Source organism: Rhamphochromis sp. 'chilingali' (assembly GCF_963969265.1).
Source record: "Rhamphochromis sp. 'chilingali' genome assembly, chromosome: 21".
Taxonomy (NCBI): Eukaryota; Metazoa; Chordata; class Actinopteri; order Cichliformes; family Cichlidae; genus Rhamphochromis; species Rhamphochromis sp. 'chilingali'.
Genome location: NC_137949.1, coordinates 18,908,251 through 18,925,429, shown reverse-complemented (window position 1 = coordinate 18,925,429; position 17,179 = coordinate 18,908,251). Strand labels below are relative to the sequence as shown.

The window sequence follows — 17,179 nt, the reverse complement described above, 5'->3', positions numbered from 1 at the left end:
CACAAATCTTTGAAAGTGAACTTGTTTCTTCATCTTAGTGAATGTAATTAATCACTAGTTTTCTAGTATTGTATGAAACGTAAGTCTTGTGTATTTAAATGGTTAAACATCTAAAACTTAACTAATATATCTTAAAAAGTTGTTTTTTTGTTTTAAACTGTTTTATTCATAGTCAAAAGCTAATAATAATCCCCTACAGATATATTTAACAATCGAGATTGGCCTCTATTACAGGAAGTGGCAGCTCAAATGTTGCATTGTTTTTTTTTTTTATAAGGAACCTTTTGTTGAAATATCTGATCTTTGTGAGACCAACATTGGTTATAATGGCTGATTCCAGGTGTGAGAGGCTGTAATAAACAGATTAAGAACACATGTTTGATAGGTTTTTGTATTGAGGTGCAGTGATGTGCAGCACTGTGGTAACTAGCAGCACAGAAGTACACTCCACTGCTGCTCACTTTAAGATCCGTGATCGTTAATGTGCAATTCTCTTTTACATTTGCACCACCATCTATTGTCACATTCACTCCAGGTTCTGGATAACCTGTGCCAAAACGCAGGTATCCAAGCAACTGTAGAGTTTCCTCTGACTGCTTGTACCAGAGAATTATTTCATAGCTTTGAATACTGTGTGAGCAGTAGATTTTAACTTCTTCTCCTGTTGTGTAAATATTAGCTGGAGTCTGGTTGACTTGATCACTTGAGGAGGAAACTGTTGAGCAGACACCAATAAAAGTAAGATACAATATATAATTACAAAACAAAATATTACATCAAAATTTGTGGCATAAAATTGTAAAAGGAGCCGTGTATAATACTCTCATCAAATATATTTAACACGTTCATGACATTACCTGTAACTAGATTACATTTAAAATAGATGCTGAGGACTAGAATAATCATGATGCCTTGCTATGACAGATGTTCTCAGTTGTGTCAGATACGTCTAACTTCTCTTATGTCCGCCTCTTATGAGTGGATCATCACTTGGGGGGTGGAGTCTTATTATATCCTGAGGTTTATTTTTATCTAAAGGATTGTGCCATTCACAACCACCAGTTCACACACCTGGTTCAGTGAGAAACTCAAAGATATACTGCCACCTTATGACAGGACATGAGAGGACATGCACCCCAACCAAGGTTACACTGGTAGAGGAAACTCTCCTGTTAATTACAGAGACCCAACCAACCAAGTTACTTCACCTTATTCAATGTATTAAAAATAATCAGATCACTAATTTTCTAGTACTTTATGAAATATAAGTCTTGAGTATTTAAACTTAAATAATAATTCATAAGATGTTTTGTTTTTTCTTCTTTAAGCTGTTGTATTCATAATCAGCAGCCAATAATAATCCTCTACAGATGTATTTGCAATTGGAGATTGGCTTCTATCTTATCACTCATTTGGTTGTATTAGATGATAATAGGAAACAAATATATTTTTTATGATGTTAAAAAATATTTTAAGTTACAGTAAACTTAAAAAATTGTCACAAACTTAAGTCAGTAAGGTGAACATGATACATGTAGGAAGGTTGTGTCATTGTTTTTAATAACAGGATATGACAGCTCAAATGTTGCATAGTTGTTTATAGGGAACCTTCTGTTATAATATCTGATCAACATTGGTTTTAATGGCTGATTCCAGGTGTGAGAGGCTGTATTAAAAAGATTAAGAACATAAGTTTGATAGGTTTTTGTATTGTGGTTCAGTGATGTGAAGCACTGTGGTAACTAGCAGCACAGAAGTACACTCCACTGCTGCTCACTTTGAGATCCTTGATCGTTAATGTGCAGTTCTCTTCTTTTTCTGCACCCCCATCTATAGTGACATTTACTCCAGTCTCTGGAGTACCTGTGCCAAAACGCAGGTGTCCGAGCAATTTTAGGGTTTCCTCTGACTGCTTGTACCAGAGGATTGTGTTATAGCTTTGAATACTGTGTGAGCAGTAGATTTTAGCTTCTTCTCCTTTTGTGTGAATATTAGCTGGAGTCTGGTTGACTTGATCACTTGAAGAGGATACTGTTGAACAGACACCAAACAAAAGTAAGACAAATATGTAAGTACAAATGAAAAATTACATAAAGAATTGTGGCATACAGTCATAATAGTAGCAGTGTATAATATGCTCATCAAATATATTTAACACATTCATGACATTACCTGTAACTAGATTACATTTAAAATAAATGCAGAGGAGTAGAATAATCATGATGCCTTGCTATCACAGATGTTCTTAGTTGTGCCAATTACGTCTAACTTCTCTTATGTCAATTCATCACTCGGGGGTGGAGTCCTATTATATCCTGAGGTTTATTTTTATCTAAAGGATTGTGCCATTCACAACCACCAATTCACACACCTGGTTCAGTGAGAAACTCAAAGATATACTGCCACCTTATGACAGGACATGAGAGGACATGCACCACAACCAAGGTTACACTAGTAGAGGAAACTCTCCTGTTAATTACAGAGACCCAACCAACCAAGTTACTTCATCTTAGTCAATGTATTTAAAATAATTAAATCACTAATTTTCTAGTACTTTAAGAAATATAAGTCTTGTGTATTTAAATGGTTAAACATGTAAAACTTAGCTAATGTATCTTAAAACGATTTTTGTTTTTTAAGTTGTTTTATTCATAGTCAACAGCCAATAATAATCCTCTACAGATATATTTGCAATTTGAGATTGGCCTTTATTACAGGAAGTGGCAGCTCAAATGTTGCATAGTTGTTTATAGGGAACCTTCTGTTATAATATCTGATCAACATTGGTTTTAATGGCTGATTCCAGGTGTGAGAGGCTGTATTAAAAAGATTAAGAACATATGTTTGATAGGTTTTTGTATTGAGGTGCAGTGATGTGCAGCACTGTGGTAACTAGCAGCACAGAAGTACACTCCACTGCTGCTCAGTTCGATGTCCTTAATTGTTAATGTGCAGTTCTCTTTTTCATTTGCACCCCCATCCATCGTCACATTAACTCCAGGCTCTATAGTACCTTTACCTAAAAATAAAAGTCCGAGCAGTTGTAGCTGTGTTTTTGACTGCTTGTACCAGAGGATCCGGTTATAGTTTGTAATGCTGTGTGAGCAGTAGATTTTAGCATCTTCTCCTTTTGTGTAAATATTAGCTGGAGTCTGGTCGACTTTATCACTGAAAGAGGAACCTGTTGAACAGACCAACATCAAAAGTAAGAAACAATATATAGGAGTTAACCTAAAATGATGTGTTATAATAGTACTGTGCAATCAAGTCCTAAACCATTAAGCACATTTATGGTATTTACCTGAAACTAGAATAGAGTTTAAATGGACGCTCAGGAGCAGAAAAATCATGATGCTTTGTTTTCAATTCTGCTTTGGATTTCCAACGTTTCTGAGTAAACTAGCTTTTGAGTAAAACTTCATTCTGTGGGTGGAGCCCACTGTCATGGTGTCAGCCTGATGTAGTATTAAGGTCTTAAGAAAGATATACTGCCACACCATAAAGGAAAATGATACAGGTGCGTGAGACTGAGCTGTGATACTGATCACTGGAATATTGAATTTTAGGGAGCAGATACACACACACACACACACACACACACACACACACACACACACACACATTGATACGTTCCCCTAAAAAGGTCCAGAGTATGAGGGAAAGTAACAAAAAGTGTCTGGGTGAAAAAAAGGAGACAGGGAGGCAAAATGGTTAAATTAAAGAGTTTTATTAATGCTTCTATTAGTAACACTAGTACTGTGGGATCTAGCAATACACAAGTACAGTGCAATGCAAATACACAGCCCGAGTTTAAGTAAAGTCAAAACATTGTTATTGTATTAGGTCTTGTCTGTTAGTAAATCCTTAATAGAAAATTCTGGTACAACATATGCACAGCTATTTCTGGATCACAACACAGTCCTGGGCTAAGGCTAGAAAGGGAAGGGAACTGGCTGAAGTTAATAGAGGAAAGGGAAAGAAAGCTGAGGTTGTGGGTGAATGAAACAGATGATTGTTGCATGGTGGGGCAGGATGTAAGTACAGAGAAAGGAAGGAGCTAACAGGGAAGCAGTCTCCTCAATGCTCCTGTCACTATTGCTTTTTCTTCTTCTCTACCCATTTCTATTATTCTTGATTCTATTGCTCGTCTTTTTCTTTCTAGAGAACTCCTGCTGTGTTTAAGAGTTTTGTATTGTTTCCTCATAATGAGGAACGATCATAATTCAAACAATGTGGAGAGCAACAGTGCTCCCTAAAGGATGAAATAATTATAGCTGTTTCATGGCATGACAGCTGTGTGAGCAGTCACTGATATGTGGTTTATTTGGTGCTCTCCAGAATAACTGCTGCTGTCTGCATTAGAGAAGGTTTTTGTTGAAGAAGGATAGTAGATGCAACACTGTGCAGCGCTGGCAGCACAGAAATACATGGCGCTGTCCACAGACTCTCTCAGCTTTGGAATGTGAAAAGTTGACAGCTTACTTCCTTCACCTGTCACTTTATAAATGTTTTCAAATGCATCTTCAACAGCTGTAAAGGTAAATTGTGCATAACCGAGTAGAATCATTTCATTTTTCCCCGGAGACTGCTTGTACCACTGTATCATATCCAATTTATTGTTTGAATGGTTGCAGTGTATTTGGATTTCCTCTCCTGGGGCCTTAATGAGGGCAGCTGGAGTCTGATGAACGCCAGATTTTGGGACTTCTGCAGAATAAAAGTTCAAAAAATAAAAGCGTTAGAGGTAACAAAAAACTTTAAATATTTTAAGAAGATTTTGCAAGTTTGAATTGAACATTACCTGTTAAACAGAATGACAGCGTTCCAAAATGGATGATAAGTCTGATCATGATCCTTACATTGATGAAAACAAAGGTGTGACGAATATGAACAGAGCTGCCTGAATGTAAAGGAAGAGGCGGGATCTACATTATGTGTGTCACTTCATCATCAATGCATTCTTCTGTGTGGGCTAACACAGGAAGAGATGGTTTTATGGCTGATATCACTGGTGATTTCCTGCCATAAACAGCAGCTAGATGCAGGTGCGCTCTTCCTTGCTACTTATTTATGTGGCGTAATATCATGTAGGGTTTTTGTAAAAGCAAGACGTTAACTAGCTCACTGTGTATACTAGCTGCACAGTAATAACTACCGCTGTCTTCAGCTTTGAGTTTCTCCACTTCAAGCTGTGATTTTACTGACCCATCTCCACTAATTTTGAAAGATTCTTGGAATCCATCCTCAATGGTTGGGTTTCCATATAAAAGATGTCCAATCAGTTTAAGAGCAGAGTCACCCCTTGGCTTCTGGTACCACAATATTACGTTGTATGTACTCTCTGAATGGTTGCAGCTGATTCTTGTTTCACCATGAATACTTCCTAATATTGATGATGGAACCTGCTGAACTCTTGTGCACAATGAAGGACCTGTGGTGAAAGTGAAAAGCAATATAAAGTGAACCAAAGGAAAAATGCCAGTTGTGAGCAATAAGTTCAGTTTCAAACCTACACAAGCAGAGAAGCAGAAGAATGATCCTGGTGATGATTCTCATCATAATGTCTTTATGTTCCTCTTTGTATCTGCACTGAGTGAGAGGCTGAACACATGCTGTGGGTTACTTAAAGGGGAGGAGACAAAAATTATGATACCAAGAAGGCAAGGAACAGAATGTGCCAGTATTGAAGCAAGAAGGTTTCTGGCTTGACTCTCCTGGTCAGCTGGGGGTGTTTGCAGGTTCTTCCTGCAGCAGTGTAGGTTTTTCTGTGTACCCTTAAATGGAATAAACCGTTTATGTGTAATGTATATTCATTACACTGTCTATCAGTGCTCAAAACTCAAAAAATATTTGGCTGAGTGATAGTTCCCCCACTCTTTCTTATCAGTGTGTTATAAAGTATATAAATATAATGATATAGCAACCAACTGTTATTGTAATGTTATAGCAGTCGGCCAGATTGCTGTACACTTATTTCTCTCGTTTTCAAAGGCACTATTCCCTGAAAGCTGTTGATACTAACTCCTCTAAAACGAATATCATGGAACTAAAGCAGGTTTAAATACCAGAAACAGAGAACCAAGAAATGGATGATGATGATGATGAGAGCTGAGTTCATGTTGATCTTCTTTAAAGATTACTCTTACACTGAGATATTTTCGGGAGCTGTTAAGCATGATGCTGTGCTGCAAAAGAGGTAAATCATTACTGCTACCATGCACAATTTTAATACTAGGCAGTTTCAATTAGGCCGTGTGTCTTGTTGTACAACACAATCCAAATAAATGTGGCCTTTATTCACAGAAAATTCCCTTTTCAGGTACTTGTCTGCTTGTGACTATTCATAAAAAACTATCAAAAACATAAAGTAAAACTCAGATGTAGTATAACATTTTATTAAAGTTGCTGTGTTAAACATTGAAATAGATAAATTAGCTTGTAAATAAAGTGTAACTGCAATAAGACATTCTTATCTTAGATCATTAAAAAAGGAATGCTGAACCCTAACCAAGTCCTGACATCAGTAACAGGTACAGAGCTCCCCCTACAGACACTGATATCTTTAGTTTATCAGTGTGCTGTCTGTAGAGGGTATTTGTGCAGCTCTTTAATCCACCTGCATCACTGTGTTCACTCACAGAACAGAAATACACTCCACTGTCTCCAGGCACCAGCTTCTCCACTGTCAGAGATCCCGTCTGTTCATTGGTCTTTGTTGCTGGAAACTTTTCCTCACTGAAGCCACTTTCATATGTGTGAGTACTGTATGCAGTTGTAAAAACAATTTGCTTCATTCCCTTCCCTGGCAACTGCTGATACCAATACATCTGTCGATATGCAACCCCCTTAGTGTGGCTGCAGTTCATTGTGACAGACTGACCCTCGGTACTCCACAACAGGGGAGTCTGTGAGACATCGCTCCCACCAGTTAGACCTGAGAATTAAAAAGTCACATCATGTAACAAGACCTCCAACAACTTTTCTATATGTTAACTAAAAAAACAGCATAGCAGCTTTTACTGTAAAATAACAACTTGTAAAGTACCTCTGATACAGAGCAAAGCTGCAGAGAGTTTGATCAGAGCAGCTGTGATCATCACTGTGTTCTGAGAAAACTGAAATAGAAACCACAGTCAACTGTCAGCGGGTGTGATATATGCAGAGATACACGTGGGAGTGTCACATTACTGTGAGACAGCGTGTGTACGTACTTGAAGTTTATTTAAGTAGAGCAGATAATGGAAACTGGAATGGAAATTGCATGTAGGATTCTGTTCAGCTCTCTGCTGTGTCTGTATCACTGTGCTTGCTCACGACACAGAAATACAAGCCTCTGTCTTTTGGCTCCAGGTTCTTCACTGTCAATGTCCCACTCCCAGGAACTGACTTGCTGGCCGAAAATTTCTCTGTGCTTAAATTTCCATAGTCATAGTCATCACCATTTTTGGCTATACTTATGAACACAATTAGTTCCAGAGTTTGTCCTGGTAGCTGTCTATACCAGCACATCTGGAAATAGACATCACCCTTTGTGTGGTTACAGTACATTGTTGCACTTCCACCCATCCTTTCCCCCAGTATGGGAGTCTGTTGGACATCACTTCCATCAGTACCACCTGTGTGTACAACAGTTAAAGTTAATCAAGTAAACTTTTTAACTCTTGCACTTGACAGTTGTCGCCTTCTGATAGCTGGAATATATAAATGCTGATCTTACAATATTTTACCCTCAACTAATGACAGGTTCATAAATGTTGTCACCTTATAAACTTTACCTTTAATCCAGAGCACAAATACCAACAGGCTGAGCAGACCGCATCCAATAACAGTCATGTTCTCTGTTGGTTTACTGTAGTTACAGAGATAAGAAGAATTTCAAACAGGTAGTACAATGTATGATGTTCTTTGATCCTATGAGTTGGTGTAAGAAAAAAAAAATCTGCTCACACGTCAAGTAAAATGCATAGATAAAAGCTGTACAGGAGCTCCCCCTAGATACAGATCAGTCACATTGATTAGCTCAGTGGGCCAGGCTTGAAGTTCTGAGCTGAACAAAGCATTAAAATTGGCTTCAGAATCAGTCAGTTAACGAAGATAAAGAATTATGAAAAGTTTATGATGCTATCAGTTGAAATATTAAAATATCTGCTGTGAAGGCTGGTCTTTCATAAATATAAAACTGAAAGTTGCAAGAAATTGATGTCTTATTTTTAGTAATCAGACATGTATACTAGTTGGAGTACTTCAATTGTCATAATCAAGAAATGTTGAAACAAAATTATGTTTTCATAGCTGAATGTTAAGTTGATCTGACAGTTCGTTTTAGATGTGTTTTTTCCAAAATGGTTCAATATGTATGATAAGACACAGGCTAGGGTAATAACCATGTACTATTTCCCTGTAATCCCAGTCACTTTTGTACTGATACCAAAATTACTGGATCACTGTGTTGTTTGTGAGTGCTGAACACAGTACGGTCAGATAACTAACATTTGCATGGATGTGTTACATCAGCAGAACATAGTTAGACCTTGGTGTCGTAGCTTTGGGCTCAGCTTTTCACATCACTCTTGGGAAGTGATGAGTAAATTTGTCCCCAGGCTCTACAGCTGTGTTTTGAGTTTAAACTGCAGGCAGCAGTGCAGATCAGAAGTGTGAGACGGTTTAAAATTTGGAACATAAACAAATCATCAAATGAGAGGTTGTGTTTTGCACATTCTGTGAAGAGACTAGGGAATTTTATGATGCCGTGCAGCTCACTCTATCTGCCTTAAAGAGCTTCAAGATTTGTCCCTCAAAACAGAGGGACATATTTTACAGGACTTCCAACAACTCTAAAATAAAAGAAATACATTCTAGCATAACTACAAAGGTAACATAAGAGCGTATCTTGTGATTTGTAATGCAATGTAAGGTAATGAACTTCCAGTATAGCATCAGTGATTATTCTTGTGATCTGAGCAAACTGCAATAGAAACAACAGGTCTAACAGATATATGAAGAATTGTATTTGGCAGTTCCACAGTGTTGTGTGGCAGTATTTGAGGTTTCCCTACAGATGATGGGAACTTTGCCCAGAGGTTTTTGTTCAGCTCTCTTCTGTGTCTGTATCACTGTGTTGGCTCACAGCACAGAAATACCATCCTTTGTCTTCTGGCTTCAGGTTCTTTAATGTAAATGTCCCACTCTCAACAACAGGCTTGCTGGCTGAAAATTTCTCTTTGTCAAAATTGCCATAGTCGTGCTCATCATCTTTTTTGCCTGTTGTTGCAAACACAATTAGTGTCATGGTTTCTCCAGGCAGCTGTCTGAACCAGTACATCCAGAGATAAGTAGCATCCTTTGTATGATTACACCACATTGTTGCACTTTCACCTTCCCTTTCCCACAGTAAGGGTGTCTGTTCAACATCACTTCCATCAGTCAGACCTGTGTGTATAACAGTACTAGTTACATAGGTGGAAATTTAAACTCATGCAGTTGACAGCTTCATAAAGTTTGTTCATTTCTGACTGTTAGAATAATATTGAATTTTACCTTTTATCCAGAGCACAAATACCAAAAAGCTGAGCAGACTGTGTCCAATAATAGTCATGTTCTAAAACTGAGAGTCACATTCATCTACCAGTGTAGTTACACAGCTATAAAGAGTTGCAGGTAGGTGTGTCACTGTCACAGTGTGTGACATTCTGTGAAGTCGGTTGGTTGAGTTTGGTGACGTGAGAATTGCTCAACTGAAGCAAGCGTCTCTTTAAAATTTTGGGGAATCAGGCTTTAACTGACCTGATACAACACATGTGGTCAGTTCTGATCTTGAACAACAATATGATAAGCACAATCCTTCTTAAAACAAACAGCTATCCGATTTAATTACATTTTTTTCAGGTAAATCAGGAGAAAGTGAGACCAAACTCAGTCTTCATTTACATGTGTGTTGGTTTTTATTTCACGTGTGTTGTTGGAAGGCAATTTCTAAAAGTTTGTTTATATATCGTGAGCAGTGTTGGGAAGGTTACTTTTAAAATGTATTCCATTACAGAATACAGAATACATGCCCCAAAATGTATTCTGTAACGTATTCCGTTACGTTACTCAATGACAGTAACGTATTCTGAATACTTTGGATTACTTAATATATTATCGTGCTTTTTACAACAACGTGAATGTACTATTGCTGTGTGATTTATTACTATTACTGAAGGTCCGCGACTCCGAACTGTAGTAAAGGGACCTCTGACTAATACGGCGGGGTCCCTGTAGGCTCGTAGCCGAAAAATAGCTTTACTTTGTTGTGTGGGTCAACTTTTCTTGCGAGAGACAGAGAGAGGCGTTGAAAGGCTGCTCCAACGGAACTTATTGTTTTCGGAGGAAAACACGAACACGGTGTACAGTCGAGTCTTAATAGCTTACTTACAACTGGGCTCGTCAGGCACTCTTCTTGGCTGCAGTGGTTATTATTATATTTACATGCTTCCAGCTCCCGTTTTTGCTCGATGACAACTCGTACCTTTCCACTCCCCTTTTTCTCCCTCCTCGCTCACAGACACATAACGTGTATGGCAGTCCATTCTCCCTGCAACACGGACTACACTGCCCATGATGCTACATTCTTTAGAGCTATGCTTGTAGCATTCTGCCTGTTAGCTTAGCACAACAACAACAACGAAAAGGCGCTCTCTCACCCAGGAAACACACAGTCGCAGAGAGAGAGAGAGTGTCGCCCTGTAACCATGGCAACCGCAACGCTGCCGCCTGGAACAACAGAACGTAGCTGTCAAACAAAACCCAAACAGTCCTGACCCGCGACAAAATGAAACAGGAAAGTACCGCAGTGTAATCCATTTATTTCAACAAAGTAACTGTATTCAGAATACCACCTGTTTAAACGGTAACTGTAACGGAATACAGTTACTCATATTTTGTATTTTAAATACGTAACGGCGGTACATGTATTCCGTTACTCCCCAACACTGATCGTGAGGGGTGTGTGAGCGTAAATATCGTACAATTAACACTGAAGGTAAGTATACTTTCCTCTTTGTCCAAAATTAATGTTGTGATTTGTTTGTGTATTTATGCTTATTTTTCTGCTCATTCTGACTGTAGCAGCACAAGAAAATTATGCGTCCAGATTGCAGAGGAGTTTTATGATTGCATACCCATTGTTACTGCAGATATTGCTTAGTATGACTGTAAATCTGAACAATGAGCATTGAGTGCCCCCTACAGATAATTAAACACACTGATGTCTTCAGTTCATTGTGAAACCATAGTCTGGGTATTTGTGCAGCTCTTTAATCCACCTGCATCACTGTGTTTACTCACAGCACAGAAATACACTCCACTGTCTCCAGGCACCAGCTTCTCCACTGTCAGAGATCCAGTCTCATAACTGATCTTTGTTGCTGGAAACTTTTCCTCACTGAAGCCACTTTCATAAGTATGCTGAATTTTTGGAGCTGTGAAAACAATTTGCTTTATTTTCTGTCCTGGCAGCTGTTGATACCAATACATCTGAGAGTAATCAAAATTCTTAGTGTGATTGCAGGTCATTGTGGCAGACTGACCCTCTGACTTCCATAGCAGAGGAGTCTGAGAGACATCACTCCCATCAGTTAGACCTGTAGGTGTGAAAAATCAAATTATGATACAGTGCCTCATGAACACCACGGAATTTTAGCATTAAATTAAAGCTGAAGACACAGGTTATCTAGTCTTCAGCATCACGATGAAACATACCTCCAAACCAGAGCAAAGCTGCAGACAGTTTGATGAGAGCAGCTGTGAACATCATTGTGTTCTGATAACACTGTGAGACCAGACTCAGTCTTTTTCTGTGTTGGGAGGTGTGGTATGACAGCAGAGATGAGTCACAGGTGGGAATGTGTTTGAATATTTTTATCTTGTAACACCAGGTGCTTCACTGTAATAATACAACCTTATGTGTGACTGCATATTTAACAGTGTGAAGCAATATTTTCATCTAATTGATCACTTCTGCTGCAATTCTCTTTGCACTATTTAATCTTGTTCTGTGATTTTGTTAGTAACTGTGCCAGAAACATGTATGGGGAAAACCATTTATATCTGGGAATGTTTGTGGTGTCTGAGGTCCCCCTACCGTTTATGTAACAGTTGTGAACATTGCACTGAGGTTTTTGTTCAGCTCTCTGCTGTGTCTGTATCACTGTGTTGGCTCACAGCACAGAAATACAATCCTTTGTCATTTGGCTGCAGGTTCTTCACTGTGAATGTCCCTTTATCAGCAGTTGGCTTGGTGACTGAGAATTTTTCTTTACTGAACTCTCCAAAGTCTTGATCATCATCTTTTTTCCCTCTTGTTGTGAACACAATTAGTTTCATTGTCTCTCCAGGCAGCTGTCTGTACCAGTACATCTGGAAATAGAGATCACCCTTTGTATGGTTGCAGCTCATTGTTGCACTGTCACCCTGATATTTCCACAGTATGGGGGTCTGGGTAACATCACTCCCATCAACGTGACCTATGTGTGTATAACAGTACAGAATGCCATATTGAACTTTGATTGCTCACATCCTTCAGCATCATATCAAAATATGATTAAAGTATATTTACTGCAGCATGACAAATGCAACTCTATATAAGTTTGAATGTTGATTTTGTTGCAACTTACCCAATTCCCACAGCAAGAAGACTGCCAATGTGAAGAGAACTTGTTTATTGATGATGACATCCATCTTTTGTTGCACAGAAACTGAGCCACAGTCTCACACAGATTAAATGAAGAGCTGCTGATGGGAGTGTCTCTGCACTGTGAATTGTCAGTGATGTTGATAGCATAGTGGTACAGTGGGTCCCCCTTCAGGATATCCCAGTACATTAACTTTAATTCTTTTCAGTACCTTTGATTATGATCATGTGAATTATTTTCAATAGTTTAGGCAATCTAGGATCATTATTGTGCTCTTAGCTAAATAAAATCGAAGACCACAATCTACTGGTGTGAGTGACGGAGGTCTGACGTTACTGCAGACATATTTGAGTGCATCAGATTATAGTGAGACTGTGTGTGGTTGTACTTGAGGTTTCCCTACAGCAGAGCAGGCAATGGGAACTTTGCCCAGAGGTTTTTGTTCAGCTCTCCGCTCTGTTTGTATCATTGTGTTTACTCACAGCACAGAAATACCATCCTTGGTCTTTTGGCTCCAGTTTGTTCACTGTGAATGTCCCAGTCTCAGCAACAGTCTTGCTGGCTGAAAATTCCTCTGTGTCGAAATCTCCATAGTCATGCTCATTATCTTTTTTGCCCGTTGTTGCAAACACAATTAGTGTCATGGTTTCTCCAGGTAGCTGTCTGAACCAGTACATCCAGAGATAGTCACTACCCTTCGTGTGATTACACTGCATTGTTGCACTTTACCCTCCCTGTCCCACAGACTGAGTGTCTGCTGGACATCACTTCCATCAGCACCACCTGTGTGTAGAGGAGTGAAAGTTAAAGAAGTAAACATTTTAACTCTTGCAGAAGACAGTTTCCCAGAATGTTAGATTTCTAGAATATGCATGATAGTCTTACACTAGTATACCTTTTATCCAGAGCACAGATACCAACAAGCTGAGCAGACTGTGTCTGGTGATAGCCATGTTCTAAAACTAAGAGTGTCTTTATTCTGTCAGTGTAGTTACACTGATATGAAGATATACAGGTAGGTGTGTCACTGCAGTGTGCCACATTGATCATGTGGGCTGATGTAAAACATGCTTTCTTTCTGTAGGCTGGGTTTGTATATAAATATGAGTATAGTAAGAGTTGAAACTGATTTTTGATTAACGTAATTTTGCCAATAATTAATATATTTTTTATCAATATAAATTAAAACAGTGTAATCAGTAAATCTTTGAATGTGGTTGGTGCAGGTGGTTGTCACTCTTCTCTGAGACAAGTTAATTGTAGTTGTTATGTTTCATTTTAATATTCAGACTATGTTAGGAATATATCAAAGAATACAGTACACAAACCAAAAAGAATGTAATTTAAAAGCAAAAATACTCTAATCTCTTTAACAGTAATCTGTTTAATTTGCAACTTGCAGAAGTTTTTGTTCAGCTCTCTGCTGTGTCTCTATTTCGACAGTATGGGGGTCTGTCTGTCATCATTCCCATCAACACAACCTGCGTGTGTATAACAGTGCAGAATTCCATGTTGTCACAGCTTCACACAGATTAAATAAAGACCTGCTGGTGAGTGTGTCCCTGCACTGTGAATTGTCAGTAACTATGTTGGCGTGGTGGTATTGTGGATCCCCCTTCAGTACATCCCAGTATATTTGATCTCATCATGCGATACAATGTTTGGTTATCCTTTTTTTTTTTTTCAAAATCACAGACACACATTAGTGCTTAAAGATGTAAAGAATAACACTTACGATCATAATTTAGTAATAATGTAGTAACAGTAGACTAACGATGTGGAAACAAGAAGGAAATATTGAAGTCTGGGAAGTTTTTATACATATAAATTGTTCTAATTGAACAAATAAATACAATAAAAGCACATTAACAGGTTTCTGTAAATGCCATTGTAAAAGCTTGAATCATCAGATTCCCCAGCTTCCCTAATAATTTTTTATTATCTTGCATCTAGTCCAATATACATTAAAAAAGAAAAATGAAGACTGTTTAAAACATAAGATGAGAAAACGCTGACACTTCTGTGAAAGTGGGTGAGAACAGACACTATGGCTTATAGAAGAACAGCTAATTTTATTAGTAGGTAATAGGCATACTGGGGAAATTGCAAGCAAGAGTATAAGTAGCCCTTTTCTTATTTCCTTAAAAGGTGTCTTCTGCAGCTCCTTCAAGTACAGTTAGTTTGGGAAGTATCTTAGAATTTTTTTGAAGATGTCTGCAGGAGTTTGTGAGTATTTCATGATTGTAAAACTTGCAATAGTTGATTTTCATACATGCTCTGAATTCAACAACAAACTGCTTCAAAGGCCAGTTTGGACATTTAAATTAAGTCATGACAACAGTTTACATGAGCAGAACTCTACTCTTACTTTACTCTCCTTGAAATCACTGTCAGAGACTTTATGCTTTGACTGCTGTCGCACAGGTTTATCCAGCAGAGGTCACCCTGAGATCTGTTGAGCTGAATCCTGCAGACTGTACACATGTACAGACTTCACTGAGCAGAAGCTCAGACAAGGTGAGTATAACTGTCAGGATGCCGTCAAACAGTGCCAATAAATGGATCTGAAGAGTTAGCTGGAGAGGAAGAAGAAATAATATTGTGGAAATTCTGTTCACTTTTCATAGAATCTACACATCTGTTGTGCCTCTTTGTTTCTTTTAAGAAGTATACATATAATGAAGAATCAGCATACCCTTTGCCTGATATAATTTCTAATAGTTTTTTGTGGGGGTTTTTGTTTTTTTTTTGGATGAAGTGTAACAGATGTAACTGTTGCAATAATACTGTAATAAATACTGTAATACAACTTCAATACCCACACAAAATAAATGTGCTGCTTCTAATGTATGATAGATTAACTGAATTGAATCGATGATGTCTTCGTCACTATTTTTGCATCTCTGAATACAAAACATGAGTTTGTACCACAAGGGGTCATGCAGCATAACTAAGATTTCGTTTACAGTGATGTGCAGAAGTCTAAGACCACCCCTCCGTTTGCATTTTTGTTGTCTTGAACAATAGTTCCCAGTTCTTTTCTAGTTTGTTGAACATTGGCTCAACTTTGGCTGCTTTCTCTCATTACTTATTTTCAGTCTAGTCCTTGTACCTGTCTTTGTCCTGGTTCAGAGGAATTATTTTGGTTTTCTCAAAAAGACTGATACTCTTCATCTGGACGTAGCGTTCTCAGTTGGAGAAACATTTCTTCAGTCGCTTGGATGAAAACAACTGAAAATGCTACATCCAGATGAACAGAATTAACCTTTTTGGGATTTCCTTACCTGGATGATTGAGCCTCCGTCAACATATTTTTGTTTTTAACACCACTAAACACCTGAGTCATTCATGCACAAAAAGATACCTAACTCAAGGGATGAATGAAACAATTTTAGATAGTAATAAATGTATAAAGATACAATCAGACTGTTCAAAAGCATAGAATTTCCCCAGTGTGGAAAATCTATCTTATCTCTCTATATGATTTCTTATTGAAACTGTGTGTTGGAGATCTTGTCAAAATTGAAAGAACGAAGAACATAGAAAACTACTGTCAGATTTTAGTCTGCTTTTCAATACCATTTGGAACACATACTATTGGAAACAGATTCATTTTTCAGCATTAACAACCCAACAATCCCAAACACGCTGCCACACTTTTTAGAATAATTTTTGCTTCGTAATTTTAGTGCTCTTGCTGCAATGAGGGATGAGAAAGATAATTTTACTCCCATATTAGCTTCTCTTCATTGGCTCAGTGTTAAATCCTGAATTTAATTTGAAATTCTTTTCTTCACATATAAGGTGAAAGAAAAATCAAGCCCGTCATATCTTAAAGGGGTCCTAGTTCCATATTGTCCCCAGAGCACTTTTCTAGGCTTTCCCTCCCTAAGCCTGGCTCTGCTCTATGTTTGCATGTTTCAATAAATGTCTGCACCTATTTCCCATTTTCTTAGGAAAATATAAAGAAGGGTGCCTCAAGAGTTTTGCAGAGTCCCTGCTTGGAACTGAACATGAGGATGCAGCATCTTGTTTGTGTTTTTGCTGAAGTGAGTTAGCGTCTGTTTTTTATTATTTTTATTTCACCTTTAGTTTTATGTAACAAACATTATCCTATGAGTTACCTCTCTTGGTAAATGTGATAGAAAAAACAATAATAATGCATATTCATAGTGTTCTAGGAAACTTTCTTATTGTCATTTCTTTGTTACCTGAAAAATATTTGTACACAAACAAAACACACAAAAACAAAAATACATTGTCAGAGTTGAGACTCTGCAGTTTGAATACTTTTGTTACAGGATGTTTCCGTTTGAGCTCTCTACAGCCATTATAAAAATGACCAAAATAACTATACTTTAGATTGCATAGTTCTCTCTTTTAATTGAATCTTCAAATACAGTTGATTATTAAGTTATTGTATAGTTTTTGGAATGCATTATCTTTGCTCTGTTATTCTAAAATCATAAATATTTACATTTAAATTATGAAAGATATGGAAAATTTCC

At 37.8% G+C, this 17,179-nt stretch overlaps 1 protein-coding gene across 1 annotated transcript in view; it reads right to left on the bottom strand.

Annotated features, from left to right (window-relative positions):
• Positions 1-13,311: 13,311 nt before the first annotated feature.
• LOC308389659 (immunoglobulin lambda-1 light chain) overlaps positions 13,312-17,179 on the bottom strand; it is a gene marked incomplete at both ends in the record, with an annotated part of 73,226 nt that continues 69,358 nt past the window's right edge. The window contains 1 exon segment of the mRNA XM_080871150.1: positions 13,312-13,454. Coding sequence (XP_080727276.1) covers positions 13,312-13,454 — 143 coding nt within the window.